This window comes from Tupaia chinensis, unplaced genomic scaffold (assembly GCF_000334495.1).
Source record: "Tupaia chinensis unplaced genomic scaffold, TupChi_1.0 Scaffold000104_1, whole genome shotgun sequence".
Taxonomy (NCBI): domain Eukaryota; kingdom Metazoa; phylum Chordata; class Mammalia; order Scandentia; family Tupaiidae; genus Tupaia; species Tupaia belangeri.
The window spans coordinates 604,564-632,210 of NW_006159568.1; the positions used below are offsets into that span (position 1 = coordinate 604,564).

A 27,647-nucleotide genomic window follows, 5' to 3' on the forward strand; every position below is an offset into this window, starting at 1 on the left:
ACTTCCCTTCTACCTCTACCACCTCCCGATGCACCCCTGCCCAGCCTAGCCCAGTCCCACCCTTGGCAACCACTTCTGTTTCTGTCTAATTTCCAATACTCTCCTGACCTCAAGGACGTGGAATCCTGTAGTATTTGTCTTTTCGTGACTGGCTTGTTTCACTTAACGTAATGTCCACAAGGTTCATCCATGTTAGGGCACATCATCACAGAATTCCTCCCTCCCATCCTTAAAGACAGAATCTTTTATTCTTTTCTTCCAGAGAGAGAGTTTTTTTGCCATAGGGTGCATGCGCTCACCAGAGAGACAGGAGGTGAGACATCACCCCTAGGGGGAATGGCCATGCCGCAGTCCCTTCTCCTCCACTCTTCTCTCTGGATTATGGGCACACATGCACATGCCGGCGTGAGTTTTAAGCCACCAGGTCTGGAACTCAAACCACGGTGGACTATGTGGGAGTCCAGCAATGTAACTATTACACCCTCTGCTGGCCCTAAGACAGGATCTTAAAATATGTCACAGAATGCCATAATCTTTCCTCAGCCACCCAGCTAAGATCAGAGGTGTGTACCACCAAGTCTGGCTCGTTCTCGGGCTTTTAAAAACAAACAGACAGACAAACAAAGAAAAAAAACCCTCTCTTTTATTTTACTTGTGTTTGCCATAGGGTGCATGTGCTCACCAGAGACCGGAGCGAGAGAAGAGGGAAAGTACCCCCAGTGGGCGAGGTCATCTACAAGCCCTTCTCGTCCATTATCCCCTCCCCCCGTCAGGATTTGGGGCACACATGCACACACGCCTAGTGTGCATTCCGTGCTTCCAGGGGACAGGATTTGAACTGCAGTTGGCTGTGTAGGATCCAGCTCCCTCAAACTTAGACCATGAGGCCGGTCCTTTTCTTTCTTCCTTTCTCTCTCTTTCTCTCTTTTTTTTAAGAGTCTTGCTATGTCCCAGGCCAGCCTCAAACCCAGAATCTTCCCGTGTGGGTCAGCCTTACAGAACACCATTGTCCAGCTCCCATAGTTTCAGTTCTCGTGTTTAGGTCTTTGATCCATTTTGAATTAATTCCGGAGACCAGATTATGTGACATGTTTGTAAGCATTCCCGTGTTCTAGCGTTGGCTCCTTGCACCCCTGTGGCCGTCTAACGCTGTTCCATACCACGGGCGTAGTTACGTTCAAACCCTCGGTCAGCGTTGGCTTCAGTGCTTCGGCCAGGGCACTTCCTGAGCAGCGCTGCTTTCCTCCTACCGTGTAATGTCTGGTCATTGCTTTGGTAATGCTAAGGCTGGTCATTGGGTTCAGGGGGTCTGCTTAAACAAGTTTCTGAGTGCCCAGCGGTGGTGCAACTGTGGTGCAACTGCTTCCACATGGGAAGGGCCCCGGTTCACATCCTGGGGACTCCCTGTACGCTATGAGCATATGCACATGCCCAGGGTCCAGGCCGACTGAGGCACAGGGTGGATTGTGCATGGGGACCCTGTTGAGGGTTTCTCTCGCCATCTCTCTCTCTCCTGAAAGAACTAAATAAACTAAAAAAAAAAAAAAAAGAAAAACCCTCCATACAGATGGCTGAGCTTCAGCCCCCGTGTGTCTGATTCAGAAGGTCTGGAATGGAGCCTGAGAGAGTGTAATTCTCACAGGTCCCTGCTGAGACTGCCTTTTGGGGCCCGGCTTTGAGAGTCCCTGCACGCATGATGGGTTTCTGTGCTTGCTGCCTTATGCACACTGGCCTCACCTGGGAAGCCCATGCAGCCCTGCTGCCTGGGTCCCACACCCCGTGATCCACCCAGATGTCTAATGGGGACTCGTGGGTGCTAGCCACTGCTCTGTGCGTTGGTGCCGTTTCCTGAAGCATGTGGAGAGCAGTAACTGAATTAGGCGCCTCTGAGCCCCCAGCACTGCTCCAGCACAGGGCCCGGCACAGGGTGACGCTACGCCAGTACTGGATGAAGACTGGTCATTGAACAAAGACTACACACGCCGCCCATGACAAACCTGCTTAGATGTTTTCCCCTTTGAAATAGTCTAGCCTCTGGTTCAGGATGTTGGGTTCTTTAAGAAATCAGTTTAGGGATCAGCACATGGCCTAATGGTTACATCACTGGACTCCCACGCAGTCAACCACAGTTTGAGTCCTAGACCCGGCAACTTAAAACTCACACTGGGTATGTGTACTTGTGTGCCCAAAATCCCAAGAGGAGAATGAAGAAGTAGAGATTGTGGTGTGGCTATGTCCCCTGGGGGGGTGATTTCTCACTTTCTGTCTCTGTCTCTCTGGCGAACACACACACCCTATAGAAAAAAAATCTCTCTTATGGTTTTTTTTTTTTGGGGGGGCGGGGGAGGTTTTTGTCGTAGGGTGCGTGCACTCGCCAGACACAGAGAGACAGAAAGCGAGAAATCACCCCACAGGGTATGGCCACACTGCAATCCCTTCTCCTCCATTCTCCTCTCGGGATCCTGGGCACGCACACACACGCGCCTGGCGTGAGTTTTAAGCCACCAGGTCCAGGACGCAAACCGCAGTCGACCACATGGGAGTCCAGTGACATAGCCATTACGCTAACTGCTGGTCCCTTCTTAAATTAAAAAAAAAAAAAGAAAGAAAAGAAAAGAAAGACAGAGAAAAAGGAAGAAAGAAAAAGAAATCGGTTCTAGGGCCTTCTAGACCCCAGGCAAGCAGTCAAAGTCAGAGCTACCAGGGACTTAACAATAGAACCTTACATGTGAACCAAATCAAAACAGCCCCTTAGTGCTCCAGGGTGGTGGAGGCAGAGCGACCAACTTGTCCTTCTTTGCCTGGGACTTTCCCAGCTTAGCACAAAAATCCCACATCCCAGAAACACCTCCGCAACCCAGGATAGCTGGTCACCCTACTTCTTGCTTTGTAGGAGGGAAGAAACTAGCCCTGTGGGGTTGAACCCGGCAGTCCCAGCTCCCTGGATCCCTCATATCCCTTCAGACCTTGCTGCTGGCCGTTAGGAGGTAAAAATAGGCCAGTGTACCAAGATGGTGCTTTACACAGGCCCTGGCCCGTGCATGTTGACAGAGACCAGCTGGGGATTAAAAGGACTTCCTGGGGAGAAGTAGCCAGACTGCGGTTTCTTTTCTGCCGGGTGAGAAAGGAAGGCTCCAGGGGAAGTTGGTTACGGAGTCCGCCTTGACAGCAAGGCAGCCTTGACCCCAAAGGAACACTGGCTTCCTGAGCTAGATAGGAGCCCCTTGGGTGGGTCAGAGGCCCCATAACATTCTGGATGGTTCAGAAAGGCGTTTTCCCCTCAGGTTTGGGGTCAAGGCCAGGATCAGGGTAAACTCAGACTTGGTGCTCAGTGTGCTAACGCTTGGTGCTTGCAGAGCACTTCAGATAGAGTGTTCTCTACGCTTACTGTCCGTAACCTTTCTCATTGTTTAAAATGACTTCTAAATTATGGTTCTGATCGCCCTCTATTAACTGTGGCGATGACGTAAGCATGGCGGGTCAGACCCTCTCATGAGACACACACACAGAGGGCCGCTCACTTCCCGCAAAGTCAGATTTAAAGAGGAAAAAAACAACAGTAAAACTTCCAGCATTAGATGTAGAGCCACAAACTTACTGAGGGACAGTGATGGCCGGCTCTGCCAGGTCCCCACCCACCTACCCTGGATGTTTCAAGACCAAATCAGGTAATTTCCTTCCTTCCCTGAGGCCGTAAACAGTGCAATTACTGAATGATCTATAATTCTGATTGATACCACACCCAGTTTGGGTTCAGTTTCTGCCACCCTACAGCTAACCCTTGTCCTGCAATGATTCCAGGGCCAGGTGCAGAAGAGGGGCCTTTGGCAGCAGGCAGGAAAATGCCTGTCTCTGTCGCACACACGCACACACACAGTGACACACACGTGTGTCAGACAGGAGCACATGCCATAGCAGGATGAGGGGCTCTGGACCAGGACCCAGCCTCAGACCAGCACGGTTTTGGTCCAGTTGCTTTCCCTGTGATGGTCTCCATGTTCCCATCATGCAATGGGGACAGTAATCCCCACCAACCTCGCGGGACATCCTTTGTGAGAAGGAGGGGATCAGCAGCGAACCATCACACTATTGGGCTTGAAGAAATCAACTCAATGCAATGTTAAGCCCAGAGATGACTGAGCTCTTTTGGGGTGGGGAATTCACAGCCCCCAGCCTAATCACTTGGGGTGGGGCCCTGCCAGGTATGTGTGGGATGGCAGAATTAACCCACCCCTCGCTTTGTGCCAAGTGCCACACCTGAGAAGGCCTCCCGTGGCTTTGATGTGGGCCCAACCCAGTGGGATGGGCAGGGCAGGACTGTGGGCAAGGCAACTCCTGTTCTCTGAATTGCTGAGTCATTAAATCATGCAGGCATCGATACACACACACACGCACTCCTGCACACGTGTGCTTGTGTGTGTGTACACAGACATTCAACACCCAGATGCACGCATGCATACACACTTGTACAGTTGTGAACATCCTGGTGAGTGCACTGCTCATGCACAGGCATGCGCACATGGGCTGACATGCATGCACAGCTTCATATGCCCATACTGAGCACAAGAGAAGAGACAGTGGCCTTGTTACTTGATGTCTTTTCCACTTGGGCTTTTCCTTCTGTGGCAGCAGGTCTGGAAGGACCTCGCAGTGGGGATAGGGGCTGGGGTGAGGAGAGGAGCTCGGCGAGGAGGGGCAGAAATGGTGTCGACTGCTGGCTGCTTCATCCGGGGAGGCCAACAGCCCCCTTTCCAGAAAGGATCCACTTAGCTTCCTGGGCTCATTTTCCTTCTCTGTAAGTGGGGCTGATCATGGTCATGACGCTTCCTCCCGGGGGGCAAGTTGAGATCCAGTGTGTCAGTCATCTGTAGGAACTGGAGGCAGAGCTGGGTTTAACCCCCCGTTCTCCCATTTACTTAGCCGTGCCAGCTGGCTACTTGCCTAGCCTGTCTAACTCCGCCCCTGCACAACCTGGCTACTTGCCTAGCCTCTCTACCCCCACCCCTGCACCCGTGATGGGGGTCGGGGGCACGTTCATACGTGGGGAGCCCTGGCACGTAGCAAGCTCTCAGAATTTTAGACTGTGAGCTCAAGAAGCTGTGGCTCGGGCTTCCTGGCTTCCTGGTTCCTCCTGGCCCAGGAGCGCCCTTGGATGCTGGCCAAGCCCCTGGGTGTGCCCACAGGTGCACAGACAGACTGTGAAGGGGAAGTGCTGGAGTGGACAGAGGGATCCGGACTGCTGATCATGTCCGCTGTAGCAACCACGGCTGCCCCCTCACTCCGCAGCCCACCCTGTGCACTCAGGCACCAAGTCTAGCTGACCCCGTCTCCTTGGTGTTTTACGAACACATCCCCACCTGCTCCCTCGACTGCCCTACTGCAGCCTGGTGACCTTTGCCTCTCACCTGTTGGAGCCTTTCTGCCATGCAATATCCAGAAGAAGCCATCCAAAGTTGAATCTGGTCCTCCCACTCCCCTCCTTTAATCCCTTTCCAGTACCCTCCACGGCCACGTTCCTGAGGGGACCTGGGACATCTGGGAACTGCTTCTCTCTGGCTACCACAAGCACAGGCCGCCGTTGGCTGTCTCTGTGGGCTGGACCTTCATGGGGCAGTGTATTAGTGAGGACAGGCAAGCTATGGCCCGTGACGAAAGATCCCAGATCATGGCGGTTCGCTCTACAAGTTTCTCTGTCCTGTGTCAGCTGATGGAGATGCTCTGCTCCACACAGACCCTCAGGGCTGCACCATCTGTGGCTGCTCCACCTGGAACACGCCTTCTCCCTTTAGCTAAGGACGAGAGTCACAGGCTAGTCTTACTGCTTGGGCCCAGAAGTAGCACAGATCACTCCCTCCCATACCCACTGGCCAGAACCAGTGCGTGACAGCCTACCTGCAAGGGGGCTGGGCCCAGGGAAAGCAATGGGTTTCCTAATGGACATCGCCACCTGCCACAAAGTGCACTCCCCCAACTCCCAGCAGTTGCTCAAGGTGAGACAGAGCTGGGGGCCTGGGACAGGGCCTGCTGACTTGCCCCACTTTCCCACCCCAGCCTGGCCCAAGGCAATTCCTCAGTTTCCACTTACTTGCCAAGACCCTAAGGAAGGTCATTGTCCTTGCTGTCCCTTTCCAAGAGGACCCCCAGTACTGTTTCTCTCGGGACCCAGTATGGAGAAAAGGTGTGTTGCTCCTTTGCAAATGCTGACTTTCATCTTGTAGAGACTACATTCCTCTCTGATTCTGTTTCCCTTGTCAAATTGACCACCAGGAAGCTCAAATCTGAGCTCCACCTCTGTGTGGAGGACTGGCACCAGCACTGTCAGTAACTTAACGGCATTTTTTTCTCTTCCCCCATTTCCTCGACCGTGGCTTTTCCCTTTCATCTATCTTGTCCTCTAGATTTCTGTAGGTGTTCTTAAATTTTTTCTAGCATCCGATGGGCAGTAATTAATTCGTTCCCACATTCTGTGCTGCTTCCTGTAGGTTTGGCAAATGCAGCTAGGGTTTTGGGCAAAGTTCCCAAAGGGAGAGTTGAAATTCTTGAGCATCATGGATAGACCCGCACCCATGAGGCCGATGATCTACCTCGGGCCGAGTAAAGGGTAGACTCGGGCCCCAATCACTGTGTGCTGCCTGAGGCCACACAATCTGATCCCTGTCTAGAACCATGCAGGGACCACCTGCCCAGGATGGGCAAGCTACGTCTCTGTCCTGACCAGCGTGGAGCACAGGCAAACATCCCCTCCCCTGGGTAGCTCTGGGGGCTGGGGTAGGCCGACGCTGTGCCCACACTCCCGGAGCAGAGCCCTAGGCCTCTCCAAGGAATCTCAAGCTCTTACAGAATGTGAGACTGACTCCGAACTCCAAATCAGGGCAGCCCGAGTTAGGGACTAAGGTCAGGGAGGAGAGAGGACCGTGTGCTATCAGGGGGGCTCTTAGGAGGAGGTGCTCGGGAGCTGGGAAAGAGGAGGGTTTGGGGTTTTGGAGATAGGAATGGGGCTGAGGGGATGGGAAGGACAAGCCAAGCGCTGGGAAAGGCCAGGACTGGAAATGCAAGAGCAGGTACAGGGGAGACCGGAAGGTACCGTCTAGAGGATGAGGGAGAAAGTGCATCTTGGAACATGGAACGAGGCCTGACCAGAGGCCTTGCATGCCAGGCTGAGGCGTTGGCCTTGGTCCTGGGCGGCGATAAATGGGAAGCTCAAGGGGTGATGCGAGGTGGGGCAGGGGTGGAGGCGCAACCAGGCCTGGAGTCCAGAAGGCAAAGAGGAGGCCACTGGTGAGACCTGGACCCTCTCACAAGCCGTTCACCATCCAGCCCTACACACCCCTGCAGCCCGCGTTCTCGTCACTGCTACCACCCAGTTTGTGTGTTTACGTGTGTGTATACGTATATATCACATGTATTGGTTTTTTTTTTGAGAGAGATTTTCATTGTAGGGCGCATGCGCTCGCCAGACAGACAGAGAGAGAGAGACATAGAGACAGAAAGCAAGAAATCACCCCCCAGGAGGGATGGTCACGCCGCAGTCCCTTCTCCTCCATTCTCCTCTCGGGATCTTGGGCACGCATGCACACGCGCCCGGCGTGAGTTTTAAGCCACCGGGTCCGGGACGCGAACCGCGGTTGACTACGTGGGAGTCCAGCGACATAGCCATTACGCTAACTGCTGGTTCCCTACCACATGTATTGTTTATATATGAAGGGAAATTTATATTTATACATTTTATATGTAAGCTTAAGTTTGGCTATAGGGCACATGTACTCACCTGAGAGAGAGGGAAAATGAGTTATCAACGCCCCCAGCCCATGGCCACTCTGCAATCCCTTCTCCTCCACTCAGCTCTCGAGATTTGGGGCACACGTGCACACACACGCACATACATACCTGGAGTGTTTTTCAAAGCATTGGATCTGGGACTTGAACCGTTCAGTCAGCCATGTGGGATCCAACAGCCTTAGCTCCCTTGTCTCCAGCTGGCCCTGTTTTTCCTTCCGAACCTTTCCTTGCTCCTATCACTAAACCACACGCGGTTCCCCAGACGTTCCACGTTTGCTTCTGTCTCGGGGTCTTCACTCAGGCTGCTCCATTTTTCTGACTTCCTCCTCCCACCTTGTCCTGCCCACATGGCCAGCTCCTACTCATCTTTCAGTTCACAGCTCAAGTGTCGCTTCCTCTAGGAAGCCTTCCTGACTGCCATGTACAAACCCCCATTCTCACCCATGGTGCGTGGGGTCTCCTATAAGAGCTGGGCTCAGGCCTCATGTCCCCAAACCCCCAGGGCCTGGCACAAGGCCTGCTCACACGTTGGTGCCCGGTAAACACGGAGTGAACAAATAGAAGGCGGGTGACAAGCACAGGACGCTCGCACGCGTGGACGGTAACAGTGGTGGCAACCGCTGCTGTCAATCAGGTGTCTGCCATGTACCGAGGGGTCGAGTCCATCATCCAGTTTCAGCCTCATGACAAGGCTGTGAGGCAGGTGTGTTTGGCAGAAAAGGAAGCCGGGACTCCAGAGGTTTAAGTCGCTTGCCAGTCAAGGCAGTAAGGGACAGAGCTGGGACTGGAGCCCTGGCAGGCTGGCTGTGGGGAGTGTTTGTAGCCTCTTAATGAGGCTGAGGGGCTGGGGCAGGGGGCTGCCTGATGAGTCGGTGGGTGGATGAGATGTGGGTAGCAGCGAGTTCTCCAGGGTTTTCCTGTCCTTTGTGTTCACATGTGAAGATGAAAGGCTCTGGAACAGGTCAGTGGCAATTGTACACCATCCTCCCAGCTCACCGGGCTGTAGGGTAACACGGTTATAGCCGGTTTACTGGTCTGCCCCTCGGAGCACGTCACTGTCCAGGTGGGGCTGCTCTCCTGGTCGTGCCCTCTCACCTCTTCCGCGGGTGGGATAAGAGGGATCCGAGTGTCCCGCCACCAGGGCAGAGACCCTCATGCCTTTGTCCCGTTTGTCTCCTGCAGATGTCATGGCACCCCCAATACCGGAGCTCCAAATTCCGCCACGTCTTCGGCAAACCAGCCAGCAAGGAGAAATGCTACGACTCAGTGCCCATCACTTGCAGTGTTCACGACAATCACTTCTGTGCCGTGAACCCCCACTTCATTGCGGTTGTGACTGAGTGTGCTGGCGGGGGGGCCTTCCTCGTCATCCCCCTGAACCAGGTAAGGACACCTGTCATGCTAGGACCCAAACAGGTCTCTGAAGACAGCACAGGACACAGGGGGACAGTAGAAGGAGTCTGGGTTTCTCTTCCCATGTGTCATTTAAATCCTGGCTGTGTGACTTTGGGTAAGTCATTTGATCTATTTTTTATTTATTTTTTAAAGAGATTTTTGCTATAGGGCCCATGCACTTACCAGAGAGACAGAACGTGAGAAATCACCCCCCAGAGGGGATGGCCACACCGCAATCCCTTCTTCTCCATTCTCTATTTGGGATCTTGGGCACGCACACACACACACACACACGCCCAGCATGAGTTTTAAGCCACCTGGTCTGGGACTCGAACCATAGTCGACTATGTGGAAGTCCAGCAATGTAACCATTATGCCAGCTGCTGGTCCCTTTATTATTTTAACTTGCTAGAGGGCATGTGCACTCACCAGAGAGAGAAAGTAAGAAAGCAAGAAAGCATCCCTATGAGCCATAATCACACCACAATCCCTTCTCCTCCATCTCTCCCTCATTTGGGGATTTTTGGGCGTGTACACGCACATATACACATTGCGTGTTCTTCGAGCTGCCAGGTCTAGGACTTGAACTGTGCAGTTGGCCATGTGGAATACAGCTGCCTTAACCACCAGGCTGGCCCCATTTTTCCTCTTCATGCCTCAGTTTTCTCATGGGGAAAAATAAGCCTATCCTGGGATTTCAGCTTCCAGCAGTTGGCCTAGCTGTTCCTAGGACCTCCCCTCCTCTCTGCAAAATAATCCCGGAAACTAATTCATCCCAGAATAAAATATGAGACAGCAAAGCATTCATGGAAAAAAGAAATTAAAGTGCAAGTTTATTTGGGTGCAAAATTTTTAAAAAGTGAAACCCCCACATAGGTTTTCATAATATGCATTTTCTAGGAACTTTTTGAATATCCCTTATAGAATTTTAAATGCTTTTCTGGGCTCATAGGAAACTGAGAAAATCTCCAAAGCCACCTACAGCCTACCAAAAAAAAAAAGGAAACAAATGTTGAGCCAAAACCTAGCCAGGAGAGGTGAACAGGAAGTGAACAGGAAGAACAGGCTTGTCCCGAGGGCCACTGTAGGCAATTTATTGATATTTGATCAGTCTTGACCCCAAAATATGACAGACTCATAAAGAACAGCCTGATAGCAGATCTTTGAGGATCCCGACCCTGAGTCTCTGCTTTAAGGTAGGCCGTCTGAGGGGTGAGGGATCCGGGGTGAGGAGTTCTCTGCTCTAGTTCCCAGGAGAGGAGGAATGAAGCTCTCCAGAGAAAGCGTTCCTGATGTAGGCAGGATTCCCACAGAGTAAGTTAAGCTCGGGGAAACACCAGTCCACTAAGATCACCCAGCATGTACACCACGGGTATGTTAACTAAAACAAGGAAGAGCAGACTGAGACCCCAAAGGACTGCAGAAGTTCAAATCAGAAATAGGGATTAGAATCTCACAGACCGGGCTTTCTGGTCACCCTGCAGCTGAGTTGGAAACCAGTAACAGAGGGTACCTGTTAAACTCCCAGGCAATAAAAATTGAAAAACATGTTTCTACATAACTTAAAGACCAATGGATGGGGCTGGCAGGTGGCATGGTGGTTAGGGGTGTTGGACGCTCACATGACCGATCATGGTTTGAGTCCTGGACCTGGAAGCTTGCTTTCTCACTTCTCTCTCTCTCTGTCTCTCTGTCCCTCTTCTCTCTTCTGTCCCTCTCTGGTCAAATTTAAAAATAAGTAAATAAATAAATAAAGTTAAATAAAATAATTCTTAAAAAAAATTAAAAAGACCGAAGGATAATTAAAATGGAAATGTAGAAGTAGTCGGAAGTAAATGATAATGAAATACATCACAAACTTACGGATGTGGGGGCCAGATGGTGGTGCCTCAGTAAAATGCAGTGTGCTGAGAGGTGGACCCATATGGGAAAGTTCTAGGTTCACATCCAGAGTCTCAGTGTGCTGGGGACATGTGCGCCCACCATCTGGGGGCTGCTTGAAGTCAAGGTAAATCATGGCATCAAGACTCTGTTGCCTGTCTCCTCCCCCCTTCCCCCTTTTCAGTAATGTAAATAACAACAACAACAAACTTATAGGATGCAGGAAAAACATATAGCACTAATACTTATATTAGAAAAGGAGAAGTCTGAAAATGAATGATTGAACATTCAACCTAAGAAGTTGGAACTAGGTCTTTGGAAGTGAGGAGCCAGATGCGTACAGTTATGTGCCAAAGCGGAAGGAGGAGGCTGCTGAGGTCCTAAAGAAGAAGCCTCTAGTCATGGGCACACAGGCACTAAACCAACCAGCAAGTTAAAATAATGGAATGACTTGTTTGGACCAGCTTAATATAGTGCAGGTTTTGAAAGCCACTGAAATGAAAGGGATGAAGAGTCAGCCTGGCTGTGATGTGTGGGCACAGCAAGAAATCTTCAGCCAAGAATTAAGAATTCGTATGCGGGGGCCAGCAGGTGGCGTAGTGGTTAAGGTGCTAGACTCCCACAGGGTCGACTGCAGTTTGAGTCCTGGACCCAGCAGCTTGAAATTCACCCTGGGCACGTGTGTGTGCATGCCTAAAATCCTGAGGGGAGAATAGAAGAGAAGGGATTGCAGTGTGAACATTCCCCTCTAGGGGGTGATTTCTTGCTTTCTGTCTCTGTTTCTCTCTCCAGCAAGTGCATGTGCCCTAATAGCAAAAATCTTTCTCGGAAAAATTTCAAAAAAGAATTCACACATGAGAGAGTGCAGGTAGACCTCTGTCACCCTGTAAACTGAAAGGGCTTTTACGATGGCAGCAGGCATGTGGCTTATGCTTTGCAAGGTTGCTGGGTGAGTGTTCATAGGATAGAAGATGAAACGTTGAAATTTAATAAATTGCTGCAGATCTGGGGGGAAAAAAGAAGTTAGAACTTGAACAACAGAGTAAACCCAAAGAAAGTCTAAGGAAGGAGATATTAAAAATCGGGTAGCAATGTGGAAATATATATATATATAAAGATATACTAGAAATCATCAAAAAAGCCAAAAGTTGTTTCTCAGAAGAGTCTAATAGACAAGCCTCTGGGAAGACTGGTCAAAAATAAACGACAAAGTACACATACACCAAGAACAACAAAACGTGCCTGCCAATGGCAGGGTGAGGGCGGCTAGATCCCACGTGACAGGCTGTGTGGTTCAAGTCCCAGCCCCATCGGCTTGAGAGACAGTAGGCATGTGTGCATGTATGTGTGCATGCCCCACATCCTGAGAGGAGTGTGGAGGAGCAGGGATTGCAGTGTGACCATCCTCCCTGGGGAGAGAGGGGGTACTTTTTCACTCTCTCTCTTTCTGTGTCTCTCTCATGCTCTCTAGCAAATTAAAAAGAAAAGAACAAAAAAAGGCAATAGAACAGCAGAGATTTTTCTTCCTCCCCCAAATTTCTGCAGTAGGACACCTCGCCCTGACTATTCGGATTAGAATCATTTGTGTTCTGCTGGTACCTCCTGCCTTCCTTGGAATCGAGGGGTACTTTCTCACTCTCTCTCTTTCTGTGTCTCTCTCATGCTCTCTAGCAAATTAAAAAGAAAAGAACAAAAAAAGGCAATAGAACAGCAGAGATTTTTCTTCCTCCCCCAAATTTCTGCAGTAGGACACCTCGCCCTGACTATTCGGATTAGAATCATTTGTGTTCTGCTGGTACCTCCTGCCTTCCTTGGAATCGAGGGTTGGGGGAGAATCGGTTCTTTGTCTATCCACAGATTACGTTGTGGATGCATAGCTGATGCTCCTGGTTTTCCCGGACTGGACGGATTACCTAGTGGTTGTGCACTGGATACGTAGGGAGGGCATTCAGTGGTACAGGGAACGGCGTGAGCAAAGGCCCAGAGGAAGGACTAACCGGGCAGGCACCACTTCACAATGGAGACATTCTGAGAAACACGTCGCTAGGTGGATCTGTCCTTGAGCAAACAGCGCAGGGTGTACTCATGCAGCCCCAGATGTTATGAGCCATGACACTCCAGGCTCTGTGGTCCTACGGCACCGCCATGATGGGTGCATCCGTAACACGTCGTTACACAGCACGGGACTGTGTGCATGTAGAATGTCCATGTGATGTAGGAAGCAGTCTGGCCAGAACAAATCACCTGTGAGGGAGAGAGGAAGGGAAATACCCCAGAGAGTGGACTGGGGCCAGGTGACAGGAGCCTTGCACGCCGGGGTGGGTCATGTGAGTCATATTCCAGAGTGAGGACATGTTTCAAGCTGGGAAGAGACGAGGGTGACAAGGGGTTTATAGGAAGACTTGAAGACCAGAACTGGCAGAACCCCTGGCATGCCTCATGTGACTCTTTGTTTCCTCAAGGTCTAGGTGCTTGTGATTGCTTAGTAATTAAATAAGTAATTAATTGGCTTCAGTTCTTCTGACCCCAGCTCTTTCAGAACTTACGTGAACAGTTTCTATCTTACATGAGCTACTCAGTATAAATACTAACAACTGATGTACGGAAAATAAGTTGGTTTGATGTGATAGAGTCTGACCTGGTTGGGGACCAGGGATGGTCCAGGAAGGCATTTCTGGGGAGGCAACCCTTGAGCAGAGAGTCCCTTAAGGCTCTCGGGGTGTTCAGGCAGAGTGACTAGTAAGTGTGAAGGCTCCAAGGCGGGAACCTGTGGCTGTGTTTGGCGGTGTTACCTGATTTAGAGCAGTGGGAAGTGAGGGCAAAGATGGAGCAAGGCCCAGACTGATGGTGCAGGCCAGGTGCACCGGGCTCTGTTCTAACCGCGGCTGGCAGCAAAGCGTGGAGCTGCTTCTCCTCACACTTCAGCGCTCAGGCAGATTCTGTTACAGTGCCTCTGAAGTGGGCCCAGAGAATCTGCATTTCCAGAAACTCCAGGAGCTGCAGACAAAATGCAAGCTGCCCCATTAAATTTGAATTTGGGATAAACAGAAAATAATTTTTCATCTTTAAAAATAAACATATAATATAATATTTAATTATATTTAGTATAATATATAAATTTAACATAACTATAGATTTTTTTCAAATTTGCTGCAAGATGCAGGTTGCTCGCCAGAGAGAGACAGAGAGAAAGAAAATGAGAATGCACCACCCCAAGAAAATGGCTTCCCTTTACTGTAATTCCTTCTTTTTCATTCTCCTCTTGGAATTTTGGGCACACATGTACCTGTGCCCAGTGTGTTCCTCAAGCTGCCAGGTCCAGGATTTGAACTGCTCAGGTAGCCGTGTGGGACCCGTGTGGGTTAAGGTGGTTAAGCCACCTTAACCACCACACCAACAGTTGGCCCCAATTTTTTCACTATTTAAAAAAATAAAAAGTATTATTCATTTTATTTACTATTACTATTCCTTTCCAATTTGCTACAGGGCATGCACACTCACCAGAGAGAGACAGAAAGAGAGGGGAAAGTGAGAAAGCAAGTCACCAGGTCTGCAACTCAAACTGCAGTTGGCTATGTGGCTGTCCAGCACCTTAACCACCACTCCTCCTGCTGGCCCAACTTTTTCACTATTTTAAAGTTAAACTTTTTATTTTGAGATCATTGTAGACTCACAAGCAGTGGTAAGAAATAGGAGAGCAGAGAGCCAGGCGGTGATGCGGCAGTAACCCTGCAGGACCCACGTGGAACAGTTCTGTGTTCACACGGGCAGTCTGGCTTGTGGTCTGAGTTAGCTGAGCGGGGCTGGGGAGAAGGATCATGGCATAACCATGGGAGTGCTTGTCTGTCTGTCTTTCTATGTCTCTGTCATGGAATGAAAGAAATAAAACTTAAAATAAAGAAAAAGGATGAAAAAAGAAAAGGGCCAGCTTTATACCCTCATGATTAAGGGAGTCAGATGCCGGACCAGCAGGTGGCATGGTAGTCAAGACGCTGGAATCCCCCACATGGCTGAATGTTGCTCAAGTCCTAGTCCCGGCGGCTTGAAAATCACAGCAAATATATATATATAGTAAGTGTGAAGGCTCTGAGGTGGGAACGTGTTGTTTTATTTCGTTTTAAATGAGCCATATCCCACATGGCCAACAGCATGGTTCAAATCCCAGCCTTTGTGGCTTAAAAAAACACACCGGATACAAGTGTGTGCATGCTCCAAATCCCTACAGGATGGAGAAGTGGAGAGAACGTTTTTGGGGTCATCTCTTGGCACTGTCTTCAGCAGAATGAGTCCTAGGTGCGGAGACCTTTAGCCTTTCTTGTCTCTGGTCTCTTGATGAGATTCCTAGGGAGGAGGATTAATTCAACTACATTTCTAAAGAAGGGACTCTCAGCCTGGTAAGTGGATTCCATAGAGAAAGAGCCTCTTTGCGTGTGTGGTGGGGAGAAAAGACAGGTCATGGGGACCTTGACTGCGAGATGATCTGCAGACCTCAGCACGCCAAAGCGCAGGCGTCTGGGGTGCTGGTTTCTGCACCCCGGCTGTACAGCGAGATGAGGTTCAGTGAGATGACTTTCCGAAGGACGTGACAGTGGGTGAGCACCAGCCGGGCAGCCCTGTGTGTGGCCTTGGAGCCCAGTCTCGGGGGCTTCTGCGGCAGAATCAGATTTCCGTGGGCTCCTCGTAGTTACCAGGGATCCCGCTCCACGCAGGAGAGCGGGTGAGTGAAGAGGGAGAGGACAAGCTAGCTAATGATGTAGTAAAGTAGAGAAGGCAGCGTCTAGATTGGAAGAGGGCCGGGCAGCCACAGCATCCCGGAAGCACCTGAGGGGCCCGGCTGCCTGGCAGTGTCAAGTGTCCCAAAGGGAAGGACACCACTGCAGTCAAGGGCCCTCCCTCTGGCACACTGTGACCTAGGGTGAGCCTGCAGGAGGGAGGCTGCTAGGTGATTTCGCAACCTGTGCCTGCAGCCTTGGCAACGCGACTGTGCTCAGGGAACAAAGGCTGCTGCGGAAGTGTGGGGGAAGGCAGGGAGAGGCCAGGTGTGGGCTCCTGCCCCCGGGCCCAGTCTGCAGCAGAGCCACCCCAGAGGAGCAGGGGGGTGGGCCTTGCTATGCGGTAGAGTGGGGAGGACAGGGAGGAATGAAAGAGAGGGCAAGGCCTGGGGGTGGGTCCTGGAACACTGCTGGGGCCAGAGGGCCTGTGGGCCTGAGAGGTGGCTCAGAGAAAGGGGGACAAGGGGACTTCACTGCCGGCCCGGCTGACTCTCAGACCTACGTCTGGCCACCTCGCTCCCCTGCTCAAACACCACCAGGACTCCCTATTGCCTTCCTCATCAGAGCCTTCCCCCCCACCCCCGGCATGCCCCCTGACACAGTTTGCACCCGAATGCTTCTGTTGCATGTCCCTGTCCCCGCTGCACCAAGTGCCCTTCTACAAGTGCCCGGCTTCCCTGGCCTGGTTACTTTAGAAGTCTCTGGGTTCTAGGCCTCTGTTCTGTCTGAAAAAGAACATACTCAAAGAATGGGGTCCTCTGCACTCAGATACCTGGAGCTGGCTGAGACAGGGCCAGCCCCCAAAAGGCAGAGCAAGGACAACAGGGAGGAGTTGGGGGGAGTGTGGGGGGCCCCAGGAGGACATGAGCTCCCCATCCTGAGCTAACCAAGGAGGGTTACCAGGTAACCTCTACCCCAACCCTAGGGTACTACAGGAAACCCTCCGCATGCTCACCTCTGTGCTCACAGGAGAAGGGAGGGGAGGAGGGGCCTGTGCCCTCCCTCCCCATGGGAATGTGACATGTATAGTAGGGGTGTGTGTGTTCCCAGGGTGGAGGTCATGTGCTCCACTCATCCCCTCCTCTGCTCAGCCCTGGCCTCTGCTGGAGCCCCCGACCCCCATCTCACCCCCTCCAGTCTCGATATGGCTCCTCCGCCCTCTTGTCCATCTCCCCACAGCGTCCAGCCGTGAGCTCTGCTTGGGCTGAATGGACTCCATGCCCACTGCCTCGCCCCTCTTGCCTGGCCTCCTTGCTCATCCTGTCCTCCAACCTCCTTCGCCCCGGACTGCTTTAGGGTACTCTCTTCTTTTTTTTTTATTTAAGAAAGGTTTTTGCTGTAGGACACATGCGCTCTCCTGAGAGACAGACAGAAAGACAGAAAGCGAGAAATCACCCCCAAGAGAGGATGGCCATGCCACAATCCCTTCTCCTCCATTCTCTTTTTGGGATCTGGGCACACATGCACACATGGCCAGCATGAGTTTTAAGTCGCCAGATTCAGGACTCACACCATGGTCGATTATGTGGGAGTCCAGCAATGTAACCACTACGCCATCTGCTAGTCCCAGGGTACTTCCTTTTTCTTCTTCTTCTTTTTTGTTTTAGAGTTATTTTATTGACTTTTATTTATTTATTTATTCATTCTAATTTGACCAGAGAGTGCAAGAGAGAGGGAAAGTGAGAGGGCAAACTGCTGGGTCTGGGACTCGAACCATGGTTAGCCATGTGGGAGTCCAGCGCCCTTAAACACCAGGCCACCTGCCAGCCCCAGGTACTTCCTTCTTAACACCTGCTTTTTTTGAATTGAAATGCCTCCACCTGGCTTGATCCAAGTAATCATTCTTTAAAGTCCAACATAAAGGCCTCCTCCTCCAGGAAGCCTCTGACTCACCCCAGGCTCTCTCTCTGCTTTGTCTCTGAGCAAGCCTTTATATTACCTCTTGCCTCCTCCACAGGACAGGTGGCTCCCATAGGACCGAGACCACAGGTGCCCCTTGTCTGCTGTCACCTGTACCCAGTGTGTGCTATGGCACATAGTGGGTGGCGAGGCCAGCAAGAAGGAGACCAGGCACTGAGGCAGCTTGGTTCTGTCATGTCCTGGCTCTGTGGCCTGCAGTACATGACGTCGACCTGTCTGACCCTCAGTTCCTCAGCTCCTGCACTTGTGATGGGGATCCTCGCACGACCGCCTGCGGGCGATTGGCAGGTAAAGCAGACCCTGTGAGCAAAGCACCTGGCACTGGGCCTGGCATATATTCGACTCCCTACATTATGGCCCCCAAAGAAAAGCATTCAAAGGGCCAGCAGAGGGCATGGTGGTCAAGGTGCTGGACTCCTACATGGTCCACCACAGTTTGAGTCCTGGACCTGGTGCCTTTAGAATCTCTCTAGGCCCCTGAAAACATACCGAGCAACAGTAAAAACTGGGTAATTGTGATTAGCTGTGGTGAATTTATACTGGCTAATTTTTTTTTTGAGAGGGTTTTGCTATAGGGCGCATGCCTTCGCGAGACAGAGAGAGACAGAGGGACAGAAAGCGAGAAATCACCCCCACACACACACACCACAATCCCCTCTCCTCCGTTCGCCTCTCGGGATCTTGGGCACGCACGCACACACGCCCGGCGTGAGTTTTAAGCCACCGGGTCGAGGATGCGAACCGTGGTCAACCACGTGGGAGTCCAGTGACATAGCCATTACGCTAACTGCTGGTCCCTATACTGGCTAATTTATGGGGCACTCACCACGTAGCAGGCACTGTCTTAATTGCTTTACATGTATTATTATCTCATTTAATCCTCGCATCCACCCCACAAATGAGATCTTACTACTGTTGCCATTTTGCGGCTGAGGAAACTGAGACACGGAGAGCTGAGGACGCTCGGCCAGGGCTGCAGAGTACAACAGTATAGCAGGGATCCTGCCCAGGAAGCCGAAGGCCACCTGCCCACTTAACTTCTTCTGACCCCATAAGCTGCCTGTGCCCATCCCCGTCCCCACACCCCTGCCTTCCAGTCCCCACCCTGGGCTGTTGGAGGCTCCTTTAAGGCCTGAACTGTGATACTGTTACAGGAACAGCCACACCCCTGCGAGTGCTGAGGGTCATGACAATGGCCTCCTGGCCTCTCCCATCCTAGCAGCTGAGGTCTGTCCCCCATCCTCCTGGCTCAGCCCTCTGGGTCCTATCGCCCTATCCAGGCCATCTGCCCCAGGGCAGCCTCTCTGCGGTTTGGAGCTTGCTGCTCTCTAGGCTGAGTCTTGGCTCCTGCATGCAAACCAAGCCTCTCTGGCGTCTGCCGGGAGAGCAGGTGTGCCTCCCTGGTTTAGAGCTTGTGTCCCCCATAAATCAGAGGTCTGTCCTCGGCTGACTCCTGGCCTAATGAGCAGAAGGTGGAAATGGCCTCTGTCATCGTCCTTGCCCTGACAGGCTTTTAGCACTCGGTCAATAGCCCAGCCGACTGGCTAATGTCGGCTAATGCCGGTGGTCCTCAGGAAAGCCTTTTAGACACAGAGCAGTCTGCGGCCTCAGGGGAGGGCCAGCCAGCCTCTGTCCACTGCGAAGGAAGAGCAGCTGTGTGGGGCTGTGCCCGTGCTCTGGGACACCAGGGAGAGCCCTGGCCCCAGCTCAGCTCTCTGAGGAGCTGCCCCTCTGAACCCTGCCTGGCCTTGCCACCCCCATCCCGAGTCTCCCGGCTGACATGGGAGGCGGAAGGTATGGGTCTGAATGAGGCTGCTGGGCAATTTGCCTCCCGATGGCCCAAGGCCAGCCTGACAATCTGCTCTTCCTGAGAAACCTGCAGGACAGAAATTGGGGCATGGCCCCAGGCCAGGGTAGAGATAAAGGCCCTGAGAGCAATCGGTGGCACTTGGTGGAAGACCTAGTGTTCATGCCCTTTGACCCAGGAAATGATCTGAGAGAAGGGACAGGCTGTGTGCAGGAAGGCCGGTCAGGCTCACACTGGGGGCCGGAGGCTAGAGCCCAGCTTTGCCTCGGGTGTTCCCAATGACACTGGGCAAGTCTCTCCCTCAGTCAGGGGCTTCCCCAAGTCACGGCCAGTGAAGGGTGCCGTGATCCATTAGTGATGCCGACACAGGTGCAGGGTAAGAGAGAGCGCTTGCACTCACCATTCCTGATCTTTGAGTTGTTTTGTTAGGTTTATTTTAATTTTTTTTCTAAGAGAGAGAGGGAGAGACAGACAGAGACAGATAGACACCCTCCACAGGGTCTTTGTTCCACAATCTACCCGTAGCCTCTGCCAGCCAGGGTCGCTGGCACAGGTATGCACACCCAGCATGTACAGCGCACCTGCCTTCACCACCAGCCACCAGGTCAGCCAGCTGGGAGTCCAGCGCCTCAACCACCATGCCACCTGCCGGCCCTGTGTTTTTCTCCTAGCATGTTTTCGAGGTTCATCCATGCTGTAGCAAGTTTCAGTACTTCATTCCTTTTTTTTTTTTTTTTTGCAGAATAATACTTTTTGTTTGTTTGTTTTCCTGAAGGCATGTGTGCTCACCAGAAAGAGAGAGGGAGGGATGTGATCACATCACAAGCCCTTCTCCTCCATTAAAGATCAGGGTCCATGTGCCCAGCATGTCTCTCGAGCCACCAGGGCCAGGACTCAGCTACAAGAAATCCTGCTGCCTGAACCACCAGGCCGTGGAGCCAGCCCTCAGTCCATGAGATTAGTACGTTCCGTATACCTATTTTCACTTGATGGGCACTTTTACTTTTTGGCGTCCTAAATCCTGCTGCTGTGAACATTGGTGAAGAAATGCTTTTATTTTTCTTGGAGGTAGACCTAGGAGTGGAACTGCCAGGTCCTATGGTAACTCTATTTAATGTTTGGAGGAAAACCTCCAAGCTGCTTTCCAGGAAGGCTACATTTACACCCCTCACGCAGCGTGTGAGGGACACGCCCTTTACTCAGTGAGCCATCCGGACCTTTTCCACACCTCACCGCCTATGGCCCTCCCACCAGCCTCGGAAATACCTGTCATTGCCTCCAGTTTACCCAGAGAACGGAAGTCACTTCCCCAGGGTCACGCAGGAATGAATGGTACAGGGGCCAGGTGGTGGCGCAGCAGTAACACCGCTGGATGCGCATGGGAAAGGCCTGGGTTCACGTCCCAGGACCTCCTTTAGCCCGGTGGGTGCATTACCAATCCATGATCTAGGCCAGCTAAGACTGGGGGTATGCTGGGCATGGGACTGCAATTGGGGTGGTCTCTGTCTCTCGTGGAAGATATGAATAAGTAGGGGCCATCAGGTGGTGTGGCGGTTAAGGCGCTGGGCTCCCACGTGGCTGTCTGCACGTCCAGTGCTCCCGGCAGCTTGAAAATTACACTCGGCGCATGTGCCAGTATGTGCCCAGAATCCCAGGAGGAGACTAGAGGAGAAGGGATTGTGGCATAGCCATTCCCCCGGGGGATGATTTCTCACTTTCCCTCCCTTTGTCTCTCTGCCTTTCCATGTGCTACTTCATTTAGCTTTTATAACAAGACTGTTTTAATTGGCTTAAGCAATGAGACCACGTCTAGTAAGTACCTCATCTAAGTGGTATCATAGAATATGCGTGTTTTTTTTTTTAAATGTCTGACAAGCACATGCACCCTATGGGGGGATAAAGCACTTTAAACAAACAAAGAGTAAGCCTGCATTCGCATCCAGTTCTGTCTCTTGCATTTTTCCGTTTACTCGGGGATTGCTGACCAAGTGACCATCCAGATGCTAAAGTTGAATTAACCTCCTCCTTAACCCTTGTGGACACTGTTTTACAGACAGGAAAGTTGGACCCCCACTACCCAAAGGTCTGCGGACACAGAGGGAATGTCTTAGATGTCAAGTGGAACCCTTTTAATGATTTCGAGATCGCCTCCTGTTCTGAAGACGCCACGGTGAGTGTCCCCCCGAGACATGTCTCCCTCTCCTGGGAAGAATGAGACTGAAGCTGGGGAAGGCTGAATGGTATCTGCACTCAGCCCTGCTGCTCCCGACACCTTGGTAGGCAAGACACGGTCCCAACCCAGGGAAGTGTTAGGGTCAGTCGAGAAGTTCTGAGCACTGTGGGACTCGGGGCACCCGCCTTCCTCTCTATGGGCCTCAGTTCCCCCAACTGTAGAGTGGGGCTTAATAACGCCCACCACCCAGTGATGATCCAGTGGGCTGCATGCTTCAGTGGGAGGCCCACCCTCCCTATGCAATGCAGTGGAGGGCAGTTGGCCCCGTACACTGATATTTAGGGAGGAGAATCCACATGATCAGCTATGGTTCAAATCCCAGCCCCCCGTAGCCTGAAAACACTGGTCTCAGGACCAGCAGTTGGCATAATGGCTGTGTTGCTGGACTCATGTGGCAGACCGCGGTTCAAGGCCCGGACCCGGTGACTTAAACTCAAGCCCTGTGCGTGTACGTGTGTGCCCAAGATCCCAAGAAGAGAATGGAGGAGAGGGGATTGTGGAGTGGCCATCCCCCCTGGGGGGTGATTTCTCACTTTCTGTCTCTGTCTTTCTGGCAAGCGCACGTGCCCTGTAGCGAAAACTCTCAAAAAAAAAAAAAAATCGAAAACACTGATGTCATGTGTGCACATGTTCAAAATCCTGACAGGATGGAGAAATGGAGGAGGGGTTGTGACAGAAGCTCCATCAGGGGTGCTTTCTCCCCTGTCTCTCTCTGGTGAATGCACACACCCTCTGACAAATAAATAACTCAGCTTTAAAAAAAAGCAATAAGGGGCATTTTTACTGTGATCAGGAAAGATTGTTCCCCTTAACCTCACAGTGAGGAAGCAAAACTCCAAAGATGAGAGGAAGCGCCTTTTGTGAACAGGGGCACTGAGACCTTTCCCAAAGCTTCAGCCCCACCTCCTGTTCTATGCTCAGTCCAGGCTCACAGTCTCTGTCCCCACAATGTCCAGCATTGTTTGCTTACAATTCATTTTGTGCTTACTTCTAAAACAAAGAAACACAGATATGGTCAGATGATTCAAGATAAAAGTCATAGTTTTGAGCTGGTCTCATAGCCTCATGGTTAAGGAAGCTGGATCCTTCATGGCCCGCTGTCGTTTGAATCTTGGCCTTAGCAGCTTGAAAAACATGTTGGGGGCATGTGTGCGCATGTGCCCCAGATCTGTCTGCTGGGACAGAAAAATGGAGGAGAAGGGACTGCAGCAGGACTCTGCCCCGCGGGGGCCGGGGGGAAGGGCTTTCCTCCTCTCCTTCTCTCTTTGGTGAGTACGTTCACCCTCTGGCAATTAAGAGGTGATTTCTATGACTCGTGAACCCGCTGTAGTCCTGCCTGTCATTATACTCCTTATTTCGTTCAGTCTTCCCCCAGACACTGCAGGGCAGGATTGGTTTTTTTTTGTTTTTGTTTTTTTTTCTGGAGAAACTAAGAACCAGAGAGGTGCGGAATTTGCCCGCGGTCGCAGTCAGACCGGGGCCTGTCTGACTACAGAGCATCATCTCTCTTTGCCCTGAGCTGTGCCGCTTCCCTGAGGAGCAACAGCAACACATGGAGGAAGTGGGGGCAATTCTAGAAATGTCAACTACAGGGGGTACAGCGCTGAGGGCTTCATTCATCCTACCTCTTTTTGAGAGGAGTATCAAAGAATTCATGACAAGCAGAGTCAGTAATGAATCAGCAAACTATACACTATAGGTCAAATCTAGCCTTTGGTCTGTTTTTATATGGCTCATGAGCTAAAAATGATTTTACCTTTTTTTTTTGGAGAGGTTTTTCGCTATAGGGCGCATGCGCTTGCCAGAGAGAGAGAAAGCGAGAAGGGATGGCCACGCTGCAAACCCTTCTCCTCCATTCTCCTTTCGGGATCTTGGGCACGCACGCACACGCACCCGGAGTGAGTTTTAAGCCACCGGTCTGGGACGCAAACCGCAGTCGACTACATGGAAGTCCAGCGACATAGCCATTATGCTAACTGCTGGTCCCTTTTTTAAATTTTTTTAAAGAGGTTTTTGCCATAAGGCAAAAAAGGTCAGAGACAGTGAAAGGAAAAGGAAAAAACCACTTCCTCCAGAGGGGTGGCCATGCTGCAATCCCTTCTCCTCCATTGTCCTCCCATGATCTTGGGCACACATGCACACATGCCTCGCGTGATTTTTCAGACTACCAGCTCCCAGACTCGAACCACAGTTTGCCATGTGGGAGTCCAGCAACATAACCACTTCGCCACCTGCTGGCTCCAAGGCAGAACATTCAAAGGGGACTCATGTCAGCTCTATGTGAGAGTCGCAGAGGCACATGAAGGGCCATGTCTGCCAAGGTGATTCTCCAAAGGGCAATCAGGGCCTGTGACAAGTGGCCCTGTCTCCAGCAAGCAGAGGACAGCCAGGAGATCAGATACTGGACTCTGTCCCCACTCCTTTAAAACCTGCACTTTCAGGCCCCTGCGAAGACTTCCTTCGAGGCCTTTGTTAAATCCCAGCCAGCCTCATCACCTGCTGCTGTCCCTTTCCAGATGCCCCATGGTCAGGGGAAGTGGCCTCAACTGCTGGGGGTGGCCTTTTGTCTACACAGCCGTGCCCAGAGGGAATGCGTAGAGTTCATTCATTCGTGCCAAGTGCTCGCTGTCAGGACCTGGGGGGCAGAGATGGCTTCTAGCCCAGGGGAGTGAACAGTCTGCTGCTTCAGTGTTGGGGCTGGTGCCTGCACCTCCTAAGCAGATCTGCCCGGAGTCTATCCTCACTCCAGGGCCCAGCTCTGTGCAGGAACCACCCTCACCTGACCAATCTCTCTGGAGCCTGGCATTACTAAAATGCGGTTAGCCGCCTGGTTTTAAATTCAAGATGAGCAGAAAATAAATATTTGCCAAATCGAAAGCAAAGGCATTTACCTGAAAAACCCATATACCTGTAAGGGAAAAGGTATGTGCAATGACGAGGGGGGCCTGAGAACCCTGTAGGACAGTAAGGGACACCATCAGCACCATCCCGGCCTCCATTGCCCTCTGTCATACCGTCCTGTACCTGTTTGTATACCTCCGTGACGGCGAGCTTACTCTCTACCTCGGTGGTCCCTCCCATCCTCAGGCAACTCTGCTCTGGAAGAAAGTCCCAGCCTCTCCTCTCGGGCCCTCACTGAGAAATACAGCCCCTGACTGCATTCAGCCCAGCCTCCTGGCTTTCACCCTTTCCTTTTCCAGGCCGACCAATGTGGTGCCTCTCCAAAGCAATGAGCATGTCTCTGCCCAGTCCTGCTCCAGGAACTGCACTGGCTCCCTTGTGCCCTCAGGATGCAGCATAGACCCTTTATCCTGGCATTCGAGGCCCCATTCTGGGCTTTTGGACCAAGCAGAGGGTAGACCACTGTACTTTGGGGGGTATTCTAGGCTGCAAGCCCTCTTCCTCTGGCATCCAGCCTGGGAGACCGGCCTGCAGCACCTGCACCTGCCTACCACCTCAGGCCCTCAAGATAGCAAAGGTTCCTCGAGGGCAGATTTGGAGGCCTTGGCTCATCCCTGGTCAGCACCAGGCCAACTTCATCGGGTAAAGGACCTGATGAAGACCCTGTCCCCCCGAGTTTCCCAACACCCCCCACCCCCCATGAGAGGTAGCTTTGGGGAGAACTCAGGTTCTGATGCTGGGTATCGCTGGATCTGTGGCTTGGGGTGGCAGAGGGGCCTCTGGCTAACATCCACTCCTGGGCCATGTCTCCCTGATAGATTAAGATCTGGGATATCCCCAAGCAGCTGCTGGCTCTTGGGGTGGCAGAGATGCAGAGGGGCCTCTGGCTAACATCCACTCCTGGGCCATGTCTCCCTGATAGATTAAGATCTGGGATATCCCCAAGCAGCTGCTGGCAAGAAACCTCACAGCCTTCAGGAAGGAACTGGTGGGCCACGCACGCCGAGTGGGCCTGGTAGAGTGGCATCCCACCGCAGCCAACATCCTCTTCAGCGCCGGCTATGACTACAAGGTGACGTCCGTGTTTGTTTTTGGGGACTGCCTTGAGAAATGCCCAAGCAAGGCACAGACCATATGATTAAGACAACAGAAATTCTCTGACAGTTCTGGAGACCATAAATCCAAAATTGAAATATCGGGAGAGCCAGGTGCTTCCCAAAGGTGCTAGGGAAGAATCCTTCTGTGGCCGTTCCTGATTCTGGGGACTCCAGACACCCTTGGCGGGTAGCCGCATCCCTCCCCTCTCTGCCTGTCTTCATGCGGTCTTCCCTTAGTATCTGGGTGCCCTCTTCTCATCTTATAAAGACACCTATCCTTGGACTTAGGGTCTACCCTGATCCATTATGACCTCATGAACTAATTTAATCTGCAAAGACCCTGTTTCTAAATCAAGTCACATTCCAAGGTTGCAGGTGGACATGGGTTGGGGGAAGGGAACACTATTGACCCATTACGTCTCCCTGAGTGGATGGGCTGGGCCCTGCCCACAGCATCTTCCTCTTGCTCACTGATCACCAAGCAAACAGGCTGTGGGCCCCATGGGTTGGGGAGATTCATGATACAGGAGTCCTAGATTCTATTACTATTCCAACTCAAGCTCTTTTTGCAGTGTGTCCTGGAAAAATCCTATCTTCCCTGGGCCTCGATTTCCCAATTTAAAGGCTTTTAAACTCTTCTAACTCTGTAAGGGTTTAAAGAGGCACTTAGGGTCTTCTGTGATGGATAGAAGTGTGGGCTGGGCGTGGCTGGGATGAGGGGACGATTCTGGGCCTTCTGACCACACCCTTCCGACCAGAAGTGCTTTGTTTTATGTAGGGTGTCCCACAGGGCTGCTGCTCAAGGCCTGCAGATTGTTCTGTACACAACTCCAGGGGCATGTTGACATTGCAGGTTACAGGAAAGGACTGCCCTGCAGCTGTGCACTACGCAGCCTCTGCAGCTCCACGTGGCAGCCCCTTTTATCTGTGTGAAGTGGAAATGCTGCTAGCAACTGTCTGAAACTCCCTGGATTAGCCATCCCGGGGTGCTCCCAGCATGGATGTTTTGTTGCGCAAAAGCAGATGGTGTTTTTCTTTCCCTGCTAGACAGCCTGGCTCCCAGATCCCCCTGTGCTTCTTCCTCCCACCGAGGCTTCTTGGTCAGGCTGCCAGCTGCGACTTCCCTCCTGGGGATACCGTGTTTCACTGCGGCCGACCAGCGTCTGACTGGGGGGCCAGAGTAGGGGCGCCCACTGTGCTCAGGGCTGGCTCTCTGCCATGCAGGTGATGATCTGGAACCTGGATACAAAGGAGTCTGTCATCACGAGCCCCGTGAGGACAGTTAACTGTCACCAAGATGTGATCCTCTCCATGTCCTTCAACACCAATGGGAGCCTGCTGGCCACCACCTGTAAGGACCGCAAGATTCGGATTCTCGACCCCCGTGCAGGAACCGTCCTCCAGGTCAGCAGTGGGCCAGGGCTGACTGGGGGCACAGTGGGATGAGGAAGCTTTTAAGAATAGGACGGTCCTGCCGCTGGTACTGGGTCCAAGGCCCCCCAGATAGCAGCCCGTCCATTTCTTGGCATTGATGGCAGGAGGACTATGGCATCTCCATTTTCCAGATGAGAAAACTGAGGCCCAAGAGAGATAAAGTGACTTACCCATGGGCAGAGCTGGGGTTTGAACCTGGTGTGACTGCAAAGCATGTCGGTGTGCCTCAGCTCTGTCACTAACCAGGCATCCTGAGACCTGGGGGCCCCACTGTTTATCCACTGTGTGACCTTCGGTAGCACCTTCTGCTGTCTGAGCCTGCTTCCTCCTCTGCAAGAGTGGTCATCAGCCCTTCCTTTTCCAGGGTTAAATGAGACCCCCTCTCCCCCCCCCCCCCTGCCCGAGCCCGCCAGCCCCCCCCCTTTCAT

The 27,647-nt window shown here is 52.1% G+C and overlaps 1 protein-coding gene across 5 annotated transcripts in view; it reads left to right on the plus strand.

Moving 5' to 3' along the window:
• CORO2A (coronin 2A) overlaps positions 1–27,647 on the plus strand; it is a 56,807-nt gene that overhangs the window by 18,919 nt on the left and 10,241 nt on the right. For all 5 annotated transcript variants that reach the window (XM_006143696.3, XM_014586000.2, XM_014585999.2 and 2 more), the window contains 4 exons: positions 8,962–9,162; positions 21,608–21,724; positions 25,611–25,760; positions 27,010–27,189. In XM_006143696.3, coding sequence (XP_006143758.1) covers positions 8,962–9,162; positions 21,608–21,724; positions 25,611–25,760; positions 27,010–27,189 — 648 coding nt within the window. The remainder of the gene's footprint in view (positions 1–8,961; positions 9,163–21,607; positions 21,725–25,610; positions 25,761–27,009; positions 27,190–27,647) is intronic.